This window comes from Protopterus annectens, chromosome 2.part0 (assembly GCF_019279795.1).
Source record: "Protopterus annectens isolate FY-2018-M chromosome 2.part0, PAN1.0, whole genome shotgun sequence".
NCBI lineage: Eukaryota > Metazoa > Chordata > Ceratodontiformes > Protopteridae > Protopterus > Protopterus annectens.
The window spans coordinates 1,252,937,231-1,252,960,884 of record NC_056728.1 but is presented as its reverse complement, the minus strand read 5'-3'; the positions used below and the strand labels follow the sequence as shown (position 1 = coordinate 1,252,960,884).

General features: G+C 43.1%; 1 protein-coding gene across 3 annotated transcripts in view; it reads right to left on the bottom strand.

The window, feature by feature from the left end:
- The window catches only part of FIP1L1 (factor interacting with PAPOLA and CPSF1), a gene marked incomplete in the record, with an annotated part of 1,650,449 nt that overhangs the window by 1,306,200 nt on the left and 320,595 nt on the right, over positions 1 to 23,654 (bottom strand). For all 3 annotated transcript variants that reach the window (XM_044061425.1, XM_044061426.1, XM_044061427.1), the window contains 1 exon segment: positions 12,295 to 12,425. In XM_044061425.1, the coding sequence (XP_043917360.1) occupies positions 12,295 to 12,425 (131 nt within the window).

Here is a 23,654-nt window from a genome sequence, read left to right as displayed (position 1 = left end):
ATCTTTATGTGATAGTACGCGTCCTGAAGGTCTATCGAGCACATCCAGTTGTCCTTGCCCAAAAAGGGCAGAATGGACTGAAGCGTGACCATCTGGAATCTTGCCTTTCTGACAAATCTGTTTAGATTGCTCAGGTCTAAAATTGGTCTCCAATCTCCCGTCCTTTTGGGGACCAAAAAGAATCTTGAGTAGATGCCGGATCCTACTTGGTCTGCTGGAACTATTTGGACGGCTCTTTTTTCTAGGAGCTTTGAGACCTCCTGTTTTGCCAAATCCCTTTGACCGGGTGAGATGTCTGGAAGGGATTGGAGAGGTACGGGATACCTTTCGAAAGGGATTTTGTAACCCTCGGATATGATCGACTGTACCCATTTGTCTTGTGAGAGGGAACGCCAAGCCAATAGGTACAGTGATATCCTTCCCCCGACTGCCTCCAAGGGTGGACAGTCGGGCAACACCTCAGGGATGCTGAAAGGGTTTGTCAGGAAGAGGCTCCCTGCTACCCTGATTCTGGGGACCCCCCCTGCCTCTAGGGCGGCGTCTGTTATTGTTACCCCCTCTGCCTCTGGGGGTAAACTGACCACGTGTGTCCGGCGTAACTCCTTGGGCTTTACGGAACCACATTTTTCCTCCTTTCTGACCTTTGGGATAAGGTCTTGAAGGAGTGGAAAAATGGACTCCTACGGCAGAAAGGGTTTTGCCGTCTTGTTCACACCTGGTCAAGGTCTCCTTCACCTGCGGTCCGAACAAAGCCGAACCGTCAAAGGGGGTATTGGTGAAGGACGCCTTGAAGGGGTCCGCGAAATTACAAAGCCGCATCCAGGCCTGACGCCTAAGTGCCACTCCTGTGCCTGCGGCTCTACTCGCTCCATCAGCCGCATAGGATATGAGCCGCATGGAGGAGTTGGTTAAAGAATTTAGGATCGCTAGCTGTGAGGCAATCTTGTCTTGAGCCCCAGCAGCTGAAGGATCCTGAACCACCTCACCTAGTTCTTTGAGAATGTCTCTCTGAAGTCTGGTGAAATGACAAAGGTAGTTTAGCGAACGCATAGCAAAGGTCGCCGAAGAAAACATCCGCTTGCCATACCTATCCATGGTCCTAGAGTCTTTGTTAGGAGGATGGACAGGCATGGAAGGATCCGCAAGTTCCTTCTTGGTGGCTGCCGCCACCACCATAGCATCTACAGAGACGCCCTTAGAAAGAAACTGCTTGTCTGAAGGGACCGTAATAAATTTGGATGGCCTCCTGGGGACAGGTTCCACAGAATCTGGAGCTGCCCACGCCTTCCGAGCCACTACCTGCATGAGTGGGTCGAAAGGCGGAGACACCCAGGAGGTGGAGGGTTGGGATCCAAACGCCTCCAGGTATACCGACTCATCCTCGGAGGGGTCAATGGAAGGCCAGTTCCCCTCTGTTTGAGGAGTTCCAGGATGTCTGAAAAGGAGACATCCTCAGAGGGGGCGGGGGGAACCCTCCGACTCATCTAAGTCGGTATCTGATGTTGTAGACTCAGGGGAGTCTGTGCGTTTCCTCTTACACGTCCTCTTGCGCGGGGGTTCTCCTGCGGGATCAGGAGAAACCTCGGAAGAGGACGTTATTCCCAATGGGGAAACCTGGGGCGATGGATCCTTGGGCCTGGGAGCAAGAGACTGGCAAGAGACATCAACAGGCACCGAAGAGGGAGGAGCTAAAGGAATGGACCGTTGACCTGGCTCAGGTGCCAGGACACTCCTCATCACCTCAAAGGCTCCTCTCCCAGAGAGACCAGAACATTCCTGCTCCGAAGAGACAGGAATTCCCGGCTCCACTGAAACAGAAGGCTCCGAGGCCGATGTCGGTGCCGAGCTCACCAAAGCCGAAGCTCCGAGAGGGAGAGCGGGGTCGGACAAGGGTCCGATGCCACTAGCCCCCTCGGAGCCGACAAGGGAAACTCGACGACCGGATCCCTCCAAGGAAGGTCTCATGGAGGAGATCGGAGCCGAAGACGACGGAGCCGAAAGGGGATGTATCGGCCCCGGCGCCGACACGGTCACTGTCCCGAAAAGCTCCGGCTCCGAACTCTGGAGGAGAGTCGGAGGAGGAAGTTCAAGGGGAAGAGCAATAGCCGAAGTCTGTTGAGACGGGCTATGGAGCATTTGGGCTAGTGCCTGTGACTTCAACAGCCTGCTTACCACCCTCTCTAAATCGTGGTCAGACAGCCTGGAAGATCTCGAAGATCGGCTCCGATGACTCCGTTCCAATAAAAGAGGAGACCTCGGAGCCGAGCGAATCGACTCCAGAGAAGGGGACCGAGATCTCCTCTTAGACGGAGCCATCTGAGCCGACGACCTCTCGGTTCCAGATGGAGCCGAAGACTTTTCGGCTCCGATGCTGGATAATACCTCGGTACCAGCCGGTGCCGACAAGGGAACTGGAGACTGTGTGTCGGAGCCAGAAAGAACAGACACTACCATCTCAGTGGTAGAAAGATCGGCTCCAGTCGGAGCCACCGGGGAAGGCTCAACAACCGTAGCCTGAACCTTAGGTGGCTTAGAAGGTTTACCCGACCCAGTCGGTGAACCTTCTGGCTTTAATAAGCCACGGAGGATCAACTTGTTCCTCCTCTCCTGCAGGACTCTCTGGCTAAAAGAATGACATATAGCACAGGAGTCCTGCAGGTGTAAAGGCCCCAGGCAGTAAACACAAGAAGTGTGACCGTCTGTCAGAGACATCTTCTGACAGCACGAGTCACACTTCTTGAAGCCTGAGACCTTTCCTTCTTTAGACATAGTCTAAGAAAAGACAAAACACACACTCAACAAAGTCACACAATTAACCCCAAAACACACTCAAACTGACAGGGATTAATGAACTGGGAGGCTTAGGCCTAACAGAAAGGAAAAATAAACCTTTACCCAAAAAGAGGAATATAGGGTGGGAACTATAGTATAGCTATACACACTATTATAAAAACTAACCAAATTAAGAAAAGGGGAGAATTACCCTTGAATAACCTGTTGAATTAGAAAACTCACCTGAGCTGGCAAAAGAGAGACCTCTTCGCGAAGCGGCAAACGAGATCTGAGGTAGTCTCGCCTTGCATCATGGGATATAGGGTTGCCTCGAGCTGGTAAAAGGAGTTCTCAAGCTTAGCAAGTGCCGAGTCGGAGCCGAGGATCGGCTCCAAACCCATCCAGCAAGAATGAAGACGAGATTGGCAACTTAACATTAACAATTAACAAGTAATAAAACATACATGAATTAGCTTACATAAGGCACATATCACAACACAAAGTCTACAAGGGAATGCACTTCATAAGTTAATTAAGATAATAGTTATGTACAAGACATAGTTTACATGTTGAGCTAAACAAAATCTAACAGTTTATTTAAGCTTATATTGGTAGATGTATTAACAATTTGTTTAAAAAAGACCAAAGCAAAAACAAGGTTGGGACAACATAAATACCAAGTACAATAGTTACTACTAGTATGAATGCCCAAAGAGAACTAAGAAGAGAAGAGAATCTGTGTGTATTTACAGATAGTGTGAATAAGAAATGCAAAGGGACTAAACTAAGAAGGGGAATCTATCTTAATGTAAATGGTGGAGAGAAAGAGGTAAACAAGATTAATCTGGAGTGTTACATGAACAGAGCCAAGTGTCATTAAGATGATATTTTAGTAGTTTTTTTTAATCGAGTTAGGCTGGTAGTGGTTTGAATGGAGGAAGGTAGTAAGTTCCAGGTCTTAGCTACATGGAAGGAATATAGAGAATCTCCAGCAGTATTTGCTGATTTTGTAACTAGTAGTAATGCTTTGTTTGCAGAGTGAAGAACTCATTGATTAGAATGTGAATGTAATATGTCCAAGGAAGAAGGAATTTTCTCAGGCTGATAGAATAGTTTGTGGGCCATGGCGAGTTGACTAAAAGTAAGAACTTGAGGTGGTTCTAGCCAGGAGAATTTTCTAAGATTAAGGTAGTGGTGAGTTTTGTATGAGGAACCTGTAGCAAATTTAGCTATTTTGTTGTTAACATGTTTCCAATCTTTCTAGGTCAGACTTTTTTGGTTAGTGAAAACTGGTGAAGCATAAAGGACCATTGACAGTAGATGGGCCCTAATAATAATTTCTCTAGAGCTGTTTGTAAGGAGATTTATAGTTCTGTAAAGGCATCCCAGTTTTCTGTGAATTTTTCTAATAGTCTGGGATATATGCAAGTCAAATCTGACTATTGTCTATTAGTACTCCTAGAAGTGTAGCTGGAGTTTCAGGGCAGATTACTGCATTGTCTTTAGCTGTAATATAGAAGTTAGGTGGAATTTCTGAGGATCTGGTAGGTTGAAATATCATGAGCTTAGTCTTACTAGGGTTGAATATTAGATGGGAGTTTGGTAACCATGTTCCGATTTCAGTGAAGAACTTTTAACTTATGTTATAAAGTGGATGTAAAGTTGATGCTGCACATATAATACTGGAGTCATCAACATATTGAATTCTGGTGGTTAGTGGGGTGTCTTTACTCAGGTCATTGGTAAAAATACTTAACAGGAGGGGACCGAGAATGGACCCTTGTGGGACATCTAAAGTAACTGGGAGAAGAGGACAGAGAGCTTGTTTCCACTTTACTGCTTGGTGACGCCCTATTAGTTAACGCTGAAACCATGGGAGGGTGGAAGGGTTAAGTTTTAGGTGTGAAAGAGCAGTTAATAGTTTATTATACAACACCACCCCATTAATATTCAAAAACGTGCACGCTGACTGGTCAGCGTGCACGTTGTAAATCAGCATTATAGTAATGGAAAAAGGTCCGGTCGCCCTGACTTTTTCCATTACTATAACTCTTTTTTCAGCAACGGAGAACGCAAGATCTCCTTTGCTTCACACTGTCTCGCTATGTCTGCGTCTTCCTGCTATGTCTAATATAGCGAGACAGTTTGTAAAAAACAACGGAGATCTTGCTTTCTCCGTTGCTTTTGCCCACAGCTCTGATGTACTGCATAGGCATACGCAGTATATCAGAACTGCTGCAGAATACCAGACAGCTGTGGAAGGGCAGCAAGGAGGCATTATACAATGCCATTATTTAAGAAAAGTAATTATTTTTTTTCTTAAATAATGTCATTGTATAACAGCAATAACCCACTTCTGGGTGTGGGTAATGCTGGATTTATCCACGGTTGTCTGTTTGGCCACACTGGCTTCGCCCTCGTGACCAAACCACACCAACCGTGGGTAAATCCAGCATTACCCACACCCAGGTGTGGGTTATTGCTATATTATGGTCTACTGTGTCAAAAGCTTTAGATGTGTCTAAGAAAACAGATGCGATCAGTTTCCCATCATTTCTATATTGGTTTATGGTGTTGGGTGAAACTGAGGAGAGCAGAAGTGGTGATATGATAGGGTTTGAAGCCATGTTGGGATTTGGCTAGTAGACTTGTTTGTTATAAGATAATGCAAAACTTGGGAATGTATACACCTTTCCAGGAATTTGGACAATGGGAATAGTTAGGCTACTGGTCTACAATTTACGAGTTCCGTCGATTGTATACCTTTATGTATGGGTATTATGTGGGAGATTTTTCAAATGGAGAGGACATATTGTTCAGTAACAGACCGGTTAATTAGTATCTATACTGGATAAGCAATAGCTTCAGCTGCTATTTTTAGGAATTCATCTGGGAAGACTGTCAGCTGCAATTGTAGCTGGTTTGAGTTTTTTTGAGTAGTTTTTTGATTGTTTTGGTGGGAACAGGTTGGAAGGAAAAGGCTTCATTAGTAAGGTTGGTTGAAGTAGATGTGGTAATTTGTTCACTGTGGTGGATTTTCCTTGGAACCAAGTATGAAAGCATTATTACAGAACGTCTTCCAGTCTATCACATGTAATATGCGAGGCTGTGCCCACTTTTACTCATCTCCTGACCTACAATATGACAGGCTAATATTCTTTTGTAGAACAAAAAAGTTCACAGTACCTGCTTATAGGAGGCTAATATACACAATTAATGTGATCAGTCCCTATTCTTCTTCATCTTAATGAAGACAGGCCTTTTTATATGCAAGGGAGGTAATCACTTAAAGCTACACTAGGTAATTCCCACTTTTGAACAATACATGCATACACAGAAATAGCATACAGTGGAAAAATAAGTCACAGTGCTAATTTTTTTTACAGAGCTCAAGGATGTGCACAAATCCACCAAGCCTGACATGTGAAGACCCCAGACTGGAGTTCCATAAAACCATGCTCTGGGACAAAGCGCATCCCATCTCTCACTGCAGCTACTCCGCAGCAACCAGGTTTAGATACTGTAGGAGCTGGGCCCGCACTAACCTGCAGTACAAAGAAAATTGTTGTTCCAGGGCACAGCTCCACACTACATTATTATTTACATAACACGGACAATTTGCCTATACTCTAAAAAGATCCGAGAGTCTTGTGTTTATTAAAAGTTGCTGTATACTCTGTAGTTCACCACTTAGTGGATTATTATTCCATGGACACAGAAAGCCTACACAAAAGGTTGAGGTCTCAAACTTTTTTCCTCCCACTTGTGCACATGCACATCCATGAGCTCTGTAAAATTAGCACTGTGACTTGTTTTCCACTGTATGCTATTTCTCTGGATGCATATATTGTTCAAAAATGGGAATCACTTAGTGTAGCTTTAAGTGATTACCTCCCCTGTACATAAAAAGGTCTGACTTCATCAAGAGGAAGAATGAGGACTGGTCACATTAATTATGTATAAGAGCCTCTTATAAGCAGGCACTGTAAACCTTTTCTGTTATACAAGAGAATATTAGCCTTTCATATTGTATGTCAGGATAACGAGGCCCATAAAAGTGGGAATAGCCTCTCATATTACATGTGACGGACTTGAAAAAGTTCTGTAAAAAAAGCTTTCATACTTTGCTCCAAGGAACATGAGCCCCACTGATGCAGACACACCATCTCATTTTACATGTGTTACAAAACAGACTAAAAGTTTGATGATAGCCTCGTAAAAGCAGGCATTTTCAGAGATCAAGGTGTAAACCACTCTACTGGATGGACCTTATGAAGCTCAAGCCGAAGAGTACAGTTCTACAGTTGTAGCTCATAGTGTGTTGTCATGTTTTGTTTGCGTCTGTTAGAAGTTAAAAAAAAACTTTTAACTAAGAATGACGTTCCACAAGCTGCTGAGCTGGTAAACCCTCACAGGTCTTTCAGGAATATTCAAATAAAGGAGTAACCTTGAAGCTTTAGGATTGGCTCCTTGTTTTTCCATACCCCAGACTTTCCTGCACCACCACTGTCTGTAACTGCCTTTAAACAACTGACCTGTTGAAAGAAATTTATTAGAACAAGAACAGTCTTCCATCTACCTACTTAACTGAATAAAATACTGGCAACTTCAACAAGGTTTCTTTATCAGCGAGAGAGTCTCCTAGAACTGCTTGCTAAAATGTTCTTGTCAGTACATAGTAATGGGGATATAGAACGATAGTGAAGGTGAGGAGTCCATTTCAGATTGGTAAGCACAACCGAGTTTGTTTGCAAGGATGTTACATGGTAGAAAGTAGTAACAATTTACTCAGTTAGTAGTAAAATTAAGGTAAGATGGAGTATGGCGGTAGACAGAGCTTAGTGGTGGAGGATATTGAGGGATTTGGTTTATGGGCTAGCCAAGTCAATTTTAGTGGGTGTTGGCTTTGGCTGTGCTTACTGCTCTTTGGATGATGGATGGTGATGGATGTTAGCGGTAGCAGCTACAAGTGTGTAAAATTAATAATAAAGAGGGTGGGTGTGAATGGGTGTAGGATGATGAGAGAAGCAAAGAGAAGCCATGTGTATCACAGGAAAAACTGCAGTCTTTTTGTTTACCTAGCCAACCTAAAAACAGTGTTCCAAATGTAACTAGAGATGACCCCAAACAGGAAGTAAATGGTTTGCAACACCACCTAGGCCACAAGTGTATAGGATAACTTTTCCAGGTCAGCAGTTTGGGTTGTCAAGTCTTCACTGATGAGCATTTAAAGCTTACTGCTAGTGTCCCTATTTTTCAAAGGAGGCTAAGCTGCTCATGGGTAAGAAAACCATATCTATCAAAATATAAAGGTGTTAACAAGCCTGAACTACAATAACACACAAAATGTCTTATTTTTTTTATATAAATAGCACCACAACTTGCCTAGTGGCACCAAAATGTGTCTGACCATTTACTATCAGCAAAAAACAACTTCTGCAGGCTGCAAAACTAACAGTAGAATGATAAACTGATAACTATCAACGCTGTGGGGAAGGGGCAATCTAGAAATTCTAGTGGCACCCAAAGGTGCCCATCTATCGTCCACAATTTGACAGCAACTTCTGAAGGCTGTAAATCCTACTAGAGGGTTTTATTTTGTTTGGGGAAGGAATATACACCCTCTTCTCATGCCAAAATAAGTATAGCACTGCATTAACAGCAGCTTTCTGTGCCGGAGTTTACCACTGCAATATACAAATCCTCTTGAAAGACCATACACATATTCTCTATCTAAAAAACAGATGCTTGATGCAAGACTGGTTAAACAGTATTACTTACTGTTAGAATTCTAAATGGCACTTATGAAAGGTAAAACAGCAATATACAGAAAAGAAAAATATCAATACAGTATAAGGCTGTCCAAACATTAGCCAAATAATGTTATATTCAACAGCATTTTCTTCATACATCACATTTCAAAAATCTGCAAGTCAAGTTAACAATAAAGAAACTACTCACTTTTTCTCATCTACTTATTTATACATCAAAGTACTGGATAAAGGTTACTAGATTTACACCATGCCTCAATCAAGTCTTTAAAAATACACACAGTCAAATTATCAAATAGCTGCTGATAAAGATGAAAGAATAGCTCAAACTCAATGCAGAGGAAAAAAAATGAGTATAGGTTTCTTTTCAAGACTGTTTACATCCCTCTCTGCCACTGCTGCTGGGGTTAAATTGTTTTGTATGTATGAACATACGTGTGTGTGTGAACACATATGCAAGTTTACTATCAGAAGGTGAAAGCTAGCTACACTAAAATTGGCAATGCGAACTTCACAATACCAAATCTCACATCAATGAAAACAAAGTATGCCAAACTCCTGGATCAAACCCATGTTTCTCTCTGCCCCTGGGTACAGAAATGCAGGGGCTTCAGGATTCAGTGTTGTCCAACCTTTATGGTTTTCAGCTATGTTAGATTGTAAAGTCAGTACTGCTGGTTTTGGTGCAGGCAGTGTCAACATTCCGATAGGTAGAAATATATAGATGCACACTTATTCTCTCTATATACAACTACTGATATATATATATATATATATATATATTTTTTATAAACGTACATATATATGTATTAATACATCTATAAAAGTTATCTAAATATGTACATAAATATACGATACACACGTACAAACTAACCCATAAGAAAATGGAGAGAAATGCTGCTCTTAAAAATATTAAAACAGTAAATGGTGAAAAGTACAGTTGTGTACACTTACCATAAATGTAGATGTTTCAGTGTATTCACTGTTACAGTCATCACATTAGGGTTATCTGCTTGCAGTAGCCCTCAGTCGGCCTGATCAAAGTCTTGGGTCCTGTGTCGGTTGCCGTCTCATCTTCCGTGACGTCAGGTAGCCAGGGGTATAAAGCATGCAGTCTAAGCCATTACATCAATGAAGGGTATCTAAATTACAGGCCCTTATGGCATTGGAGCCTTTCATCATCTTTCATGCGGACAGAGTGTCCCTCAGGACCAATCCCTCCTTCATGCCCAAGATGGTTTCCAGTGTGGCTCTTAATCAGTCCATTCATTTGCCAGCCTTCTTTCCTAATCCCCAGAACAAAGGGGAACGCATACTGCACTCCTTAGATGCGCACAGACAACTGAGATTTTACTTGCACAGGACTAAACCTCAAAGGAAATCTGAACAACTGCTGGTGGCATTTGCTGCAGGGGCACAGGGGAAGCTATTTCAAAGCAAACAAAAATGGATAGGCCATTACATTCATTTCTGCTATAAGCACCATGGAATACTTATCTCACAGGGGATTAGACCCCATTCAAGAAGGGCTGCATCTACCGCCACAGCTTTTCTCAGAGGTGTACCTACCAGGGACATCCCAAAAGCTGCTACCTAGAGTTCTGTACATACTTTCACCAAGCATTGCCATTTGCCTATTTTCTCTAAATCTAGAGCTGGCTTTGCCACTGCAGTCTTGCAGGGCCTTATAGCTGGGTCCTAAGGTTATCTAATTTCCCCCTCCAATCCTTAGCTTTGGGAATCTACCCAAATGTGATGCCCGCAACAGTGAAACATGAAGAACATAGTACAGTTGTGTACACTTACCATAAATATAGATGTTCGAGTGTATTCCCCCTGACTTCTTTATATTTAATTGCTTCCCATTACGGGGGGGCACCTGACATCTGGGGCAAGGAAAACTGATGTAATAGCGTCGGCTGCATGCTTTATACCCCTGTCTACCTGACGCCACAGAAGAGACTGCAACCGACGCAGGACCCAATACTTTGATAATCAGGCCGACTGAGGGCTACTGCAAGCAGATAACCCTAATGTGATGACTGCAACAGTGAAATACGAAGATCACATTTTAATTTAGTATAGCAACCGCAGCTTTCTGCATAAATCTCATCAATACTGAACCACTCTTCAACAGGGAGCATATGGCAGTGACCCAGACAAAAATTTTGCCCATGCCATCTTGCCCCCCCCCCCAACCAGTGAAGATATGAGGACATACCCTGAATGTGAATGAAAAGGCTATTTTTTCCTTGCTTTCTCTTTACTCTAATCCCTTTAGTGCAAAGGAAAACAGATCAGCAATAGTCTGTAATGGGGACTCCCAGCTGCCGACTTTTGACAGCTGTAATAATGCATCACCAAATCCTGCCAGACTGCTCTAAATCTTAAAAGTGATTTTCTCTTCTGCCCGCAGCCACACAGAATGAAAGCTTTAATTAAAACAACGTGAGCACTTTGTGATCCTCTAACTCCTGATACTCTTAAGAATACTGCCAAATGGCATGTTTTTTCAGATCCATTAGTGTCAACAACATACCCTATTTAAGCTGTTTACTTAAACTCATTCTATTTTACTAACACCCCTCCCCCATTGATAATTCTTTTAACTGTACATTATTGAGTTCTATCACTCTATACATGTCCACAACTTTTATCTAGGTTAGGTCTGCTTCTCTTAAGCTTTCTTCTCGTTTTACCATTCCTTACAAAACATACTAGTCTGTCCTATTAATGAATTATGCACCTGAAAAAATATGCACATTCGGCTCTAATCCTAAAGACTCTCTCTCTCTTTAGGTTTTTAGGTCTTGTAAAGAAGACAACTTTTAACAAATGACAAATACCTTCTATGCTCACAATAACTGCATTTTTTTTTCTTTAAGTGGTACCATTCTACCTTTCTTGTCATCGAGAAAAGCATAAGTAAGAGTTAAACAACATTATGGGTGATCCCAAGGGACAAGTAGAAAAGTTTCAAACTGCAAATTTTCATGCTTCTTACTTAATTCAGCCAAGCTAATGAATAAATCTAGTTTGTAGATCCAAAGTTTATAGTCTTCAGACAGGTGTCCTTGAAGTAAGAGAGTTGCACATGTTTGCAGATAATCCAAATTTTCCACTGTTAACTACCTTTCCATAGTTTCAAAAACAGAAATTCTTTAATGCAAAACTGACATATGACAGCCATAGGACATATAGTGTAACCTTGAGGTATTCAAACTGTCCCAGGATTCACACTGAAAAGCCAAATGTTGCATATCACATGACTTCTTGTAACTAGCTTATTAGCATTAAAAATAAGTGCCTCATACCTACTATTCCAAACCCTCTAGAAAAGGCTGATTCAGGTTACCTACCACTATTCTGAAATGAAGAACTTCTTCACATTTGTCTGTGAACTGCTCATTCTCCAGTCTTAACTTGTACAAAATAAAACTACGGGGCGCAACATGTTGGATGCTTTCAGAAAGCTAACACACAATGTCAATGCAGATTGACCTTCGTTCTGAAAAAGCTGTGTGCTCACAGTACCTGGCAAATAAGCATTAACAGTGTTAGCTGCAGTAAAATCATATTTCATGTAGGAATTAATAATAAAATAAACAGCATGACTTGAGCAAAACTTAGTTTCAACTTCTCAGAATTTTCTGCATTATTTACTCAAACTCTAAAGCCCATCACTGTAATTCCACCTCCAAATACTGTCAATTTATATTTAAAATGCTAGGATTTGACAGACATAAATTACCATGATTTTATTAGTAGTTAAAGTTGCTGCTGTTGGATCCAATCCTGCTCGCAGTTTCTTCTGTTTTTCACAGTATGCCTTCCAAGTATCCTCATTGAACCCATAATTGAAATAGTCAGAAAGGTCAGCTCCTAAAGAAAAGAACAAACACCGATTGCGAGCAAAACTGAACACATTCCAAGTAGAAAACCAAATTACAAAGTAGTTACTTAAAAACTCATTCAACCATTAAGCTATGGAGTGAAAGAAAAAAATCAATTCCACTCTCAAAGTGGAACGAAGATCAATGTGCTAGGACACTTCCTAAAGAAAAAAGTACAGTTTTGTACCTACCATAAATGTAGATGTCCGAACAGGATAGCATCTGCAGTCCTAACAAATGGGTTGTCCTGTCGTCAGGCAGCCCTTCGGTCGGCCGGATTCCAAAGTCTGGGTCTGGCCTCGGCTGGTGTAGCACTTCACCCGACGTCATCTCTGCTGGTCTTCGGGTATAAAGGCATCAGCCGACGCCATTTTCCTCAGTGTTTCTTGCCCCAGATGCCAGTTGCCCTCTTGGAAAACTAAATTTTGGATAAATGCCAATGTTTCCAAAAAAAAATAGTAGGCAAACACAAAAATAAGCATGTATGTACATATATACAAACAAATACACCATAAGAGATCCCCCCCTAGCTAGCTATTAGGAGGGTAAATACCCTAGGAGTACCACAGAGGGGAAGGAGGGTGGGTAATCCTGACTGCAGATGCTATCCTGTTCGACATCTACATTTATGGTAGGTACAAAACTGTACTATGTCCTTCAAGGATGCATCTGCAGTCCTAACAAATGGGTAGAATACCATAGCCAAACTAGGGGAGGAGGAAGAAGAATTATGGTGTAGTTAGGATCCCTTGCAATACGGCAGTGGCAAACCCTGCTCGGGATCTAGAGTATAGAGGTAAGTTGTAATGCTTGGCAAATGTATGCACGGAGGTCCAAGTAGCCGCCTCAATAATGTCCTTGGTAGCCACTCCTCGTAAGAAAGCTGTGGTAGTGGCTGTAGCCCTTGTAGAGTGAGGTCTTATGTTCTGTGGAATTTGCTTTCCATGGTAGGAGTAACAGAATCTTATGCAATTTCCTATCCACTTGGAGATTGTCTGTTTGGAAATTGCTTTTCCTTCCCTTCCTGTTGCATAAGCTACTAAAAGCTAGTCAGTTTTTCTATTGCCCTTGGTTCTGTCCAGGTAGTAGCGCAACTGTCTATGTACATCCAAGGTATGCAGCAGTCTTTCCCCCCTGTTCTGTGGATTGGGAAAGAAGGTAGGTAGGTGGATTGCCTGGTTTAGAGACACTCTGGATACCACCTTAGGCATAAATGTAGGATTAGTTCTCATGGACACTATCTTGATGGAAGATTAGGAAGGGTTGTACTGCCATTAAGGCCTGTAGTTCCGAAACCCTTCTTGCTGAAGTAATTGCCAGTAGGAAAGCAGTTTTCCAGGATAGACTACTGAACAGCAACCAAGGGTGATAGAGAAAATGGCCACACAATCGGAAAGTATTTTTAAGCTTTCTTCCACTTTAATAACACGTGGACTTCTTCAGAAAAACCAGGACGCCTCCCAACATCCTGGTTTTATAATCGTTATACAGGAAATGATGTTATGATCTTGAGCATTATTATTTGCATTCAGGTATTAAAGTGAAAAACACTTAAATAACACTTTGTATAAAAAATTGTTGTTTATAAATTACTCTAATTATAAAAATAAAAATAAAAAATTACACTACTTAAAAAACTTTCGCTTTCTTGAATTGTCTATATTGAAATAAAGTTAAACATTAACTTGAATTTGTAACTGTTTAGCCGTATGAAACTTGATACATGCATGGTCAACTGATGCCAGAATTACTTCAAATGACAACAATATATGAATATACATGTATATATAACAGAAGCTATTTCAGCAATAAAGAGCTACATTAATAATAATGAATCCTTGTGCTGAAATGCCTCTTTGAACTTCTCAAATGATGGATGAATGTCTAACTTAAACAAGTAGTTTATGTCAAAACTTTATCTCTCCAATGTATCTCTCACACTAAACGATACTTAAATGTGAGAATATCCATTGGGCCAAATCCTAAACAACCCACCTTACTCCTATGGTCCCCTAATGTGACCACGTGTGCGCACTTGCGCGCCTCACTACTGACGTCCATATACATGATGAAAACACATACCACTACAACATCTCTCTCGCCATTGCAAGACCCAGTGTGTACATGGGCACCTGTGTGCCCCCAAAAACACAAATGCGCATGCAACCGCACAGATGTGTGTATGTATGTGTGTCCACCAACACCACCAGGACTATCCTTATGTGTAAAATGTAACCAGTCTAAACTCATTCCAAGAAATGATAAACAATCTATGCACCCATACAATCTTACTATTAATATGAAATTCTGAAATTTAAACTGTTAACTTTTTCCTATGAAATTCACCAATAAATTGTCATACTGTTTGTAATAATCGTGGGGAAAAATCTACATGTGCCAAATTTAGATGTACTACAATACTTTGGACTTATTGTCTGTTATTTAAGAAGCATTTGATATTTATCCCTTCATTCAGTTTTCCAGGATAGGTGTTGAAAATCTGCTGTTGCTGCTGGTTCAAATGGAGGGAGTGTTAATTTTTCTAGCACAAAGTTCAAGTCCCATGCTGGTAATGGTGGTTTCCTAGGAGGTTTTACATTCTTGATTCCTCTGAGGAACTGCCTGAGTAGAGGATGTGAGAAGACAGGGGGATCGAAGCTGTATTCTGCAGAAATAGCTGATGCATGTATCTTGATGGATGAATAGGCCAGGCCTGTATGGAGAAGCTCTGCCAAGTACTCCAGGATGTTAGCAATATCTATCTTTGACGCATCTTTTCCTCTTTCAGTACTCCAAATGACAAACCTTTTCCATTTTCCTGCATAGTTCCTTCTTGTTGAAGGTCTGCGGGCCTCGAGGATAATGTCTTTAACCCTTTGGGATAAATCTGGGTTAGTTGGTGTTATGTAATGTTCCAGGCAGTCAGTTGCAGAGTTTTTAGGTTTGGATGCATGATGTTGTAGTCGTTCTGAGTTAACATCAAAGGCATCAGGGGTAGTGTCCACGTTCTCCCTCGAGACATGCTCCTCAGCAATGGATACCAGTGTTGTCTTGGCCAATTTGGAGCTATCAGAATTATCCTTGGGCGTTCCTCTTTGATTTTCAGTAGTACCTTGTGCATCAAAGGAAGAGGTGGAAATGCATATGCTGTCAGGCCTTTCCAGCTGAAGGATAGAGAGTCCACCTTCCATGCAAGTGGGTGGTATGTCCTTGTGCAGAATTTCTTGAGCTGGTGATTGAGTGGGGATGCGAATAGGTCTATTTGTGGCATTCCCCATTTCTTTGTGATGGCCTTGAAGATGTCCGGGTGTAGCATCCATTCGTGAGCATCCGAGGTAGTTCTGCTTAACATGTCTGCTAGGATGTTTTCTTTTCCCGTACAAATATTGCCTGTAACTGGATGTTGTAGCTCAGAGCCATATTCCAAAGGTCCAGAGTCATTCTGCATAGGGGGTATGAATGAGTGCCTCCCTGTTTGTTGATGTACCACATGACTGTGGTGTTGTCTGTCCTTATCATTAAATGGCCTTCTTTGAGGAATGGTCTGAAATTCTGGATTGCTAGTTTTACTGCCAGCATTTCTTTTGATTTATGTGCAGGTGCAGCTGGTCTGGAGTCCATAATCCTTGTATGCATTTGTCCAGCATGTGTGCCCCCCAACCTAGGTCTGAGGTGTCCGTTGTGATGGTTTGGCTTGCCTGAAAGTTGTGGAAGGGCAAGCCTGGGTTTGACTGACATGCTTGAGCCCACCATAGGAACTCTTGTTTCAGGCATGGGATTAGTGGTATTTCGGTTTCTAAGCTGTGCCTGTGTTGAGACCATAAATTCTTTAGGTACCACTGTAGCTTTCTCATATGCAGTCTGGCATGGGGGACCAGGATTATGCATGATGCCATGAAGCCCAAGGCCTGCAGTACTTTCCTTGCTGTTAGTTTGTTCTGCTTTGTTAATGCCAAGAAGTAAAGAGGGAGTTGTTCTTGTTTTTGGTTAGGAATGCCATGTGTTTTACTGTGTCCAATTCCGCACCCAAGAATGTTCTTGTTTGGGATGGTGTCAGTCTTGACTTTTTTAAATTGACTGTGTATCCCAGGGCTTATAGTAAGCAAATGACCCTTTGTAAGTCTTTTGTCAGCTTGCTTTTGTTGTCCGCTTGTATCAGGCGGTCGTCCAGGTATGGATAAATTTGGATTCCCTGTAGCCTGCAATGAGCGATTACTGATGCCAGGCATTTTGTGAATACTCTGGGCGCAGTAGATAAGCCAAAGGGCAATGCTGAGAATTGATAATGCTCTGATCCTGCAAGAAATCTGAGGTATCTTCTGCAATTTGGTCGTATGGGGACGTGCAGGTATGCCTTCTTGAGATCTAGAGTTACCAGCCAACACTCCTTGCCCAGCATGGGAAGAAGTTGCTGTAGGGTCAGCATTTTGAATTTTGGGACAATGATGAATGTGTTTAAGTGACAGGTCGAGAATAGGTCTCCAACTTTTCTTGGTACTAGGAAGAGTCTGGAGTAGAATCCTTTGCCCTGTTCTGTTGGTGGTACTCTTTCCACAGCTCTCATCTTTGTTAATTGAGCTATCTGATTTAGAGCTTCTGTTTTCTGGTTTGGAGGTAGGTTTGGCATTCCTCTTTTTACTGGTAAGGTGTGGAAGTGAAACCTGTAGCCTTGGTCTATGGTCTGCAAAATCCACTTGTCTTTTGTGATATAGTGCCAATTTTTTGAAAATAAGGCTAACTTTCCACCTAAGGGTGCTGCTATTTGTTCCCTGGTAGGCGGTGTCAGAGCCAAGTCACTGTGATTGTCCTGTTGCAGTGGCAGTGGTTGTGTCTGTACCTCGCTGGTTATTGCCTTGCCACTGGCGTCCTCTGTAGGCACCTCCTCTGGATTGATTTCTGCCTCTGGAACGCCTATTCCTGCCTCTCTGAGATTTAGAGGAGTCTGGAAAGGACCAATTTTGGAGGGCCAGTTCCTGCTAAACCTTGGGGCTGAACCTGTAAGAAATCTTTAACTGTTTGTACAGATTTTGCCTTCTCTTCCATTTTCTTCATTACTTGCTGAGCAGGAGAACCAAATAGACTGGCCTTATCCATAGGAGCATCTAACAGCTTTGCTTTAACATGATCCGCAAGATCTGTTCTTTCAACCATGCATGCCTTCTTATAACTGTGCCAGTCATGGCTGATCTAAATGAAGCCTCCAGTGCATCATAGCCACATTTTAAAGAATGGTTACTAACCTGCTGAATGTTATTCACCATTTCTAAAACATATTTCTTATCTAAGGAGTCATCAGAGGACAGTTTCTTAGTTAACTGATCAAGCATAAACTCTTGGTATTGGATCATATGAAACTGACAGTTCAAAGCTCTAGCTGAGAGAGTAGCAGAGGTGTAAACTTTTTACCCCATCTCTCTAAGGACCTGGATTCCCTTTCAGAAGGGAGAGGGTTTTTTGCTGAGGTCGAAGCTACTGCCTTAGGCCCCTGGGAGATAGTCTCGATCTGCAAGTGGGGCCTTGTATAGGTGGTGATGAGTGTCCGCACCCTGTAAAACCTATCTGGTTTGGCAGGGGCTGGAGGTAAAGTATCAGGAGCAGTGCAAACATCATTAAATGCATCATCCACAACAGGCAGAACTGGAGGTATAGCTAAGGGCCTATGTTGCGGTAAGTGTAGAAAGGTCCTAAGCCTTTTCTTGAATCTGAGAAATCTTGTCCCTGCCATTGGAATTGCTCTCTCATGGCATGTAAGGTTTCCCCAAAGGAAAATTCCTCTGGTGGAGAGGCAGATGGAATAGATTCTTCAGCATCGGAATCTTCACAAGTAGAAAAAGGAGCCTCTGGATGGTCTGTAATGTCTGAGTCATCAGAAGAATCATCTGAGGACACTGGCTCTGGGGGCTCTGCTCTAGGTCTCTTTTCTGGAGGCTGAGAGGCCCTGTCTGGGTGAGATTGGGATCCCCTAATTAAAGAGATGAGATCCTCTGCCAGAGTAAGCATTTGAGAACTGGAACTGGGCCTGTGTGAGGGGGGCTTAACAGGCACTGATTTAGCAGTTTTGGCTGCTTTAGCCCTGGCAAAGGCCTTAATAGACATGGCTGCAGGAGGCCTAGCAGCACCACGTGCTGGGGTAGAGACATCCAAAGGGATGGTGTCTGATAATTCTATAGGAACCACATTAGTAGGCAAAACTTCAGAGGCCGATTCAGCTAGGGTAGCAGGAGCCTCGGTAGTAGTCATGGATTCGGCTGAAGATAGACCCGTTTGCTCGGTTTCGGCCGAAACAGAGACACTCGCGGTTTGCTTAACCGTGGTTTCGGCCGAAACCGCGGACCGCGAGTGTCGGTCTTTTTCTTTGCGTTTTTTAACAATTTGAGAAGTCGGAGGATCCGACGGCATAATGTACGCAAAATCTGAGCCGAAAAACTGTTCAGCAAACTCCGACCGACGCTTGCCGCTCGGTTGAAGGAAGCACAGGCTAAACAGGCTGCTACGTCGTGGTCCGGGCCTAAACAAGGTAAGCAGTAAGAGTGGAAATCTTTATGAGGTATTTGTTTCCCACAAGTTAAACAGTTATTTACTTTTTCTGACATCGGCTGAGGCAAGAAAGAGTCCCCAACAGGGTACTTAGCTTTTTAGAAGTCTTCGAAGTAGTATTCGGTAGTAGTAATCTCTGGATCTGACCGACCGGCACTTGCGAACAGCTTCTGCTTGGTGCCACGGCAAGAAAGACTGAGGAAAATGGCGTCGGCTGATGCCTTTATACCCGAAGACCAGCAGAGATGACGTCGGGTGAAGTGCGACACCAGCCGAGGCCAGACCCAGACTTTGGAATCCGGCCGACCGAAGGGCTGCCTGACGACAGGACAACCCATTTGTTAGGACTGCAGATGCATCCTTGAAGGACATCGAAGTAATGTCTTACCATAAAGTACAGTTTTGTACCTACCATAAATGTAAATGTTCGAGTGCTAATACAGCTGCAGTCATAACAGATGGGTTCTCCTGCCATCAGGCGGGTCCTCGGTCGGCCGAATTCCAAAGTCTAGGTACGGCGTCGGTTGTCGTCGCCTCTTCCCTGACGTCAGTGTGACAGGGGTATAAAAGAACCAGCCGACGCCATTTTCTTCAGTTTTTCTTGCCCCAGATGTCAGGTGCCCCCAGGAGGAAGGCAATACATAAAATTATGTAGTAATGCAATGCAATATAATCAAAAACAGTAGTTGCAAGCAAATACACCATAAAATAAAACCCTTAGAGGGGAAGGAGGGAGGGAAACCTGGACTGCAGCTGTATTGGCACTCGAACATCAACATTTATGGTAGGTACAAAACTGTACTATGTTCATCGTGCATACAGCTGCAGTCATAACAGATGGGTAGAATCCCAAAGCTAAGAAAGGGGTGGTAGGCACTAGGTGGAACTAGGAGGAGCCAAAATGCCCTGCAAGACTGCAGTGGCAAAGCCTGCTCTAGATTTGGAGTATAATGGTAGGTTGTAGTGCATGGAGAAGGTATGCACAGAACTCCAAGTGGCTGCTTCCAAAATATCCTTGGTAGGAACTCCTCTGAGGAAGGCTGCAGAGGTGGCTGTGGCCCTGGTGGAATGAGTTCTAATGCCTGTAGGTACAGTTTTGCCATGAAAGGAATAGCAAAAGCGTATGCAGTGGGCTATCCATTTTGGGATTGTCTGTTTGGAAATTGGCTTTCCTTGAGCTCCTACCGCATAGGCCACAAAGAGCTGTTCTGATTTTGTTCTGTCCAAATAATAACGCAGTTGTCTGTGGATGTCCAAGGAATGTAGTAATCTCTCCCCTTTGTTTTGAGGATTAGGATAAAAAGTAGGTAAATGTATGGTCTGATTTAAAGTTACCCTGGATACCACTTTAGGCATAAAGGACGGGTTGGTACGTAATGAAACTCTGTCCTGATGGAAGATGATGAAAGGCTGGACAGCCATAAGAGCCTGTAGTTCTGAAACTCTACAAGCTGAAGTGATGGTCAGAAGGAAAGCTGTTTTCCAGGACAAATATTGTAAATCTGACGAGGCAGCTGGTTCAAAAGGGGGCAAAGTCAGTTTTTCCAGAATGAAATTAAGATCCCAAGCAGGTATTGGTTGTTTTCTTGGAGGTCTTAAATTCTTAGCCCCTCTGAGGAACTGTCTTAATAGAGGGTGAGAGAATAAAGGTGGATCAGTGTTGTATTCTGCAGAGATGGCTGAGGCATGGATTTTGATGGAGGAGAACGAAAGTCCACTGCTTAGCAGTTCGGCCAAATATTGTAGTATTTGAGGTAAATTCATTTTTCCAGGGCACTGGCCCTTTTTCTCATTCCAAACACAAAAACGTTTCCATTTTGCAGAGTAAGCTTTTCTAGCTGATGGCCTCCTTCTGGCCTCCAAAATGACATCCTGCACCTCCTTGGAGAGCAGGGCCTGCTGTGATGCTAAGGAATCTTCCATGTGGCTAGATTGAGTGTCTTCAGTTGACTGTGAAGAGTTTTGAAGCTGTGCTGAGTCAGAAGAAGAGGCATTAGAGGCAGGGTCCATGGTGGGGAATGCGTCAGGCTCCCCATGGTGGGGAATGTGTCAGGCTCTTTAATAGTGGGTACCAGTGTTGCCTTGGCCAGTCCGGGGCAATGAGGATCATCTTTGGTCTGTCTGCTCTGGTCTTCAATAGGACTTTGGGCAGCAGAGGAAGAGGTGGGAAGGCATAAACTGTCATTGATGTCCAACTGAGAGAGAGCGCGTCCACTCTCCAGGCCTTTGGATAGAAGATCCTTGAGCAGAATTTTGTTAATTGATGATTTTTGTGGGAGGCAAAAAGATATATGTCTGGCCTTCCCCATTCTCGGATTTTTTCTGTAAAAACTTTTGGATGCAACTTCCATTCCTGTGGATCTGTTATATTTCTGCTTAGGTTGTCTGCCAGCGTGTTTTCCTTGCCTGGCAAGTACTGTGCTTGTAGTTCCATTTGTAAGTCCATGGCCATGTGTCATGGCCAGTCTGCATAGGGGATAAGAATGTGTTCCTCCCTGCTTGTTTATGTACCACATAACTGTGGTGTTGTCCGTTCTTATCAATAGTTGACCTGGTTGTAGAAGGTCCTTGAAAGCTATAATAGCATTTATTACTGCTAGCATTTCTTTTTCATTGATGTGAAGGTGCTTTTCTTTTTGGGACCATTTGCCCTGAATGCACCGGTCTGTCATGTGCGCCCCCCAGGCGTAGTCCGAGGCGTCTGTTGTGATGACTTGATTTGCTTGAGACTTGCTGAATGGAAGACCTGTGTTTGTTTGACATGCTTAAGCCCACCACAGAAATTCCTTTTGCAGACATGGAATTAGTGGTATTATTGTTTCCAAACTGTGGCTGTGTTGAGAACATATGTTTTTAGGTACCATTGTAGTTTTCTCATATGCAGCTTTGCACATGGGATTAGTAAGATGCAAGATGCCATGAATCCCAGAGCCTGCAGGATTTTCCTTGCAGTCAGCCTGGTGCAATTTGCCAGTGTTCTGAAATATTAAATTAGTTGCCCCTGTTTCTCTGGCGTGAGGTAGGCCATCTGGGTGTTTTTGTCCAAATTGGCACCCAGGAAAATTATCTTCCGAGAGGGTATTAGCCTTGATTTCTCTTTGTTGACTGTGTATCCCAGAGAGTTTAATAACATTATTACATAAGCCAGATGTTTCAGAAGAATGTGCTTGCTGTCCGCTTGGATCAGGCAGTCGTCCAAATAAGGGTATATTTGTATCCCCTGAAGTCTGCAGTAGGCAATTACTGATGCCAGGCATTCCGTGAATACTCTGGGTGCAGTAGATAAGCCAAAGGGCAATGCAGAGAATTGATAATGGGTTGAACCTGCAAGAAATCTGAGGTATCTTCTGCAATTTTGTCTGATTGGGACATGCAGGTATGCCTCCTTGAGGTCCAATGTTACCAGCCAAGACTTCTTGCCCAGCATGGGAAGAAGTTGCTGTAGAGTGAGCATCTTGAATTTTGGTACAAAAGTAGGAATGTGTTTAGGATGGAAAGATCCAAAATAGGTCTCCAATCTTTTCCCTTCCTTGGCACCAGAAATAGACTGGAATAAAAACCTTGACCTTGTTCGTGTGTAGGTACCTCTTTAATAGCTTTCATGTTTATAAGATCTGAAATTTGCTTTTGTGCCTCTGCCTTTTGATTGTGTGGCAGGTTTGGCATGCCTCTCGTTTTTGGAAGGGTATGAAAATGGAATTTGTAGCCTCTGTTTATAATGTCCAGGATCCATTTGTCCTTTGTGACAACATGCCAATTTTTTGAGAATAGTGCCAGCTTTCCTCCTAAGGGTGCTGCCATTTGAGACCTGGTTGGCATGCAAAGGGGAAAGTCATTGGGTTTGCTTTCTGAAAGATTGCGAGTTGTCCTCACCACCTCTTTGTGTAGGAGGCTTGCCATTGTCTGCCTCTGTACGATCCTTGTGATTGTCCTCTGACCCTCGGGCGCCTGTATCTGCCTCTTTGGGGTCTGTCTATGGCAGGAAAGGACCAGTTTTTGGAAGGCCAATTTCTACTAAAACGTGGGGGTTGAACCTGCATAAATTCTTTCACAGTTTGCATTGATTTAGCCTTTTCCTCCATTTTCAGTAATACTTCCTCAGCATTTGCCCCAAATAGTACATCCTTTTGAAGAGGGGCGTCTAGTAATTTAGCTTTGACATGATCAGGCAAGGCTTGTTCCTTGAGCCAGGCATGCCTATGTGTGACTGAGCCTGTAACAGCAGCTCTACATGAGGCCTCTAGAGCATCAAAACCACATTGTAAGGTATGTTTACCCACTTGTTCCGCACTGCACTATGCATGAAATCCTGCAACTCCTTCAAGTCTAGTTGTTCAGGTTGTGACATTTTACTTTTCAATTGAGATAACAGAAACTGTTGGTATTTTAGCGTATGAAACTGACAGTTTAAGGCCCTCATGGTTAAGGTAGCCGAGGTATATACCTTTTTTCCCCACCTTTCTAAGGATCTGGAATCTCTCTCGGAAGGCAATGGGTTTTTGGCAATGGAGGCCTTAACTCCCTTGGGCCCCTGTGAGATGGTTTCTTGGTCAGCAGCATGGCTTTTGTATAGAAATTGGTGAGAGTCAGGAACCCTGTAGTACCTGTCAGGCTTAACTGGAGCTGGAGGTAGAGAGTCCGGGTTAAGGCAGGCCTCCAAGTAAACATCATCTAGGATGTC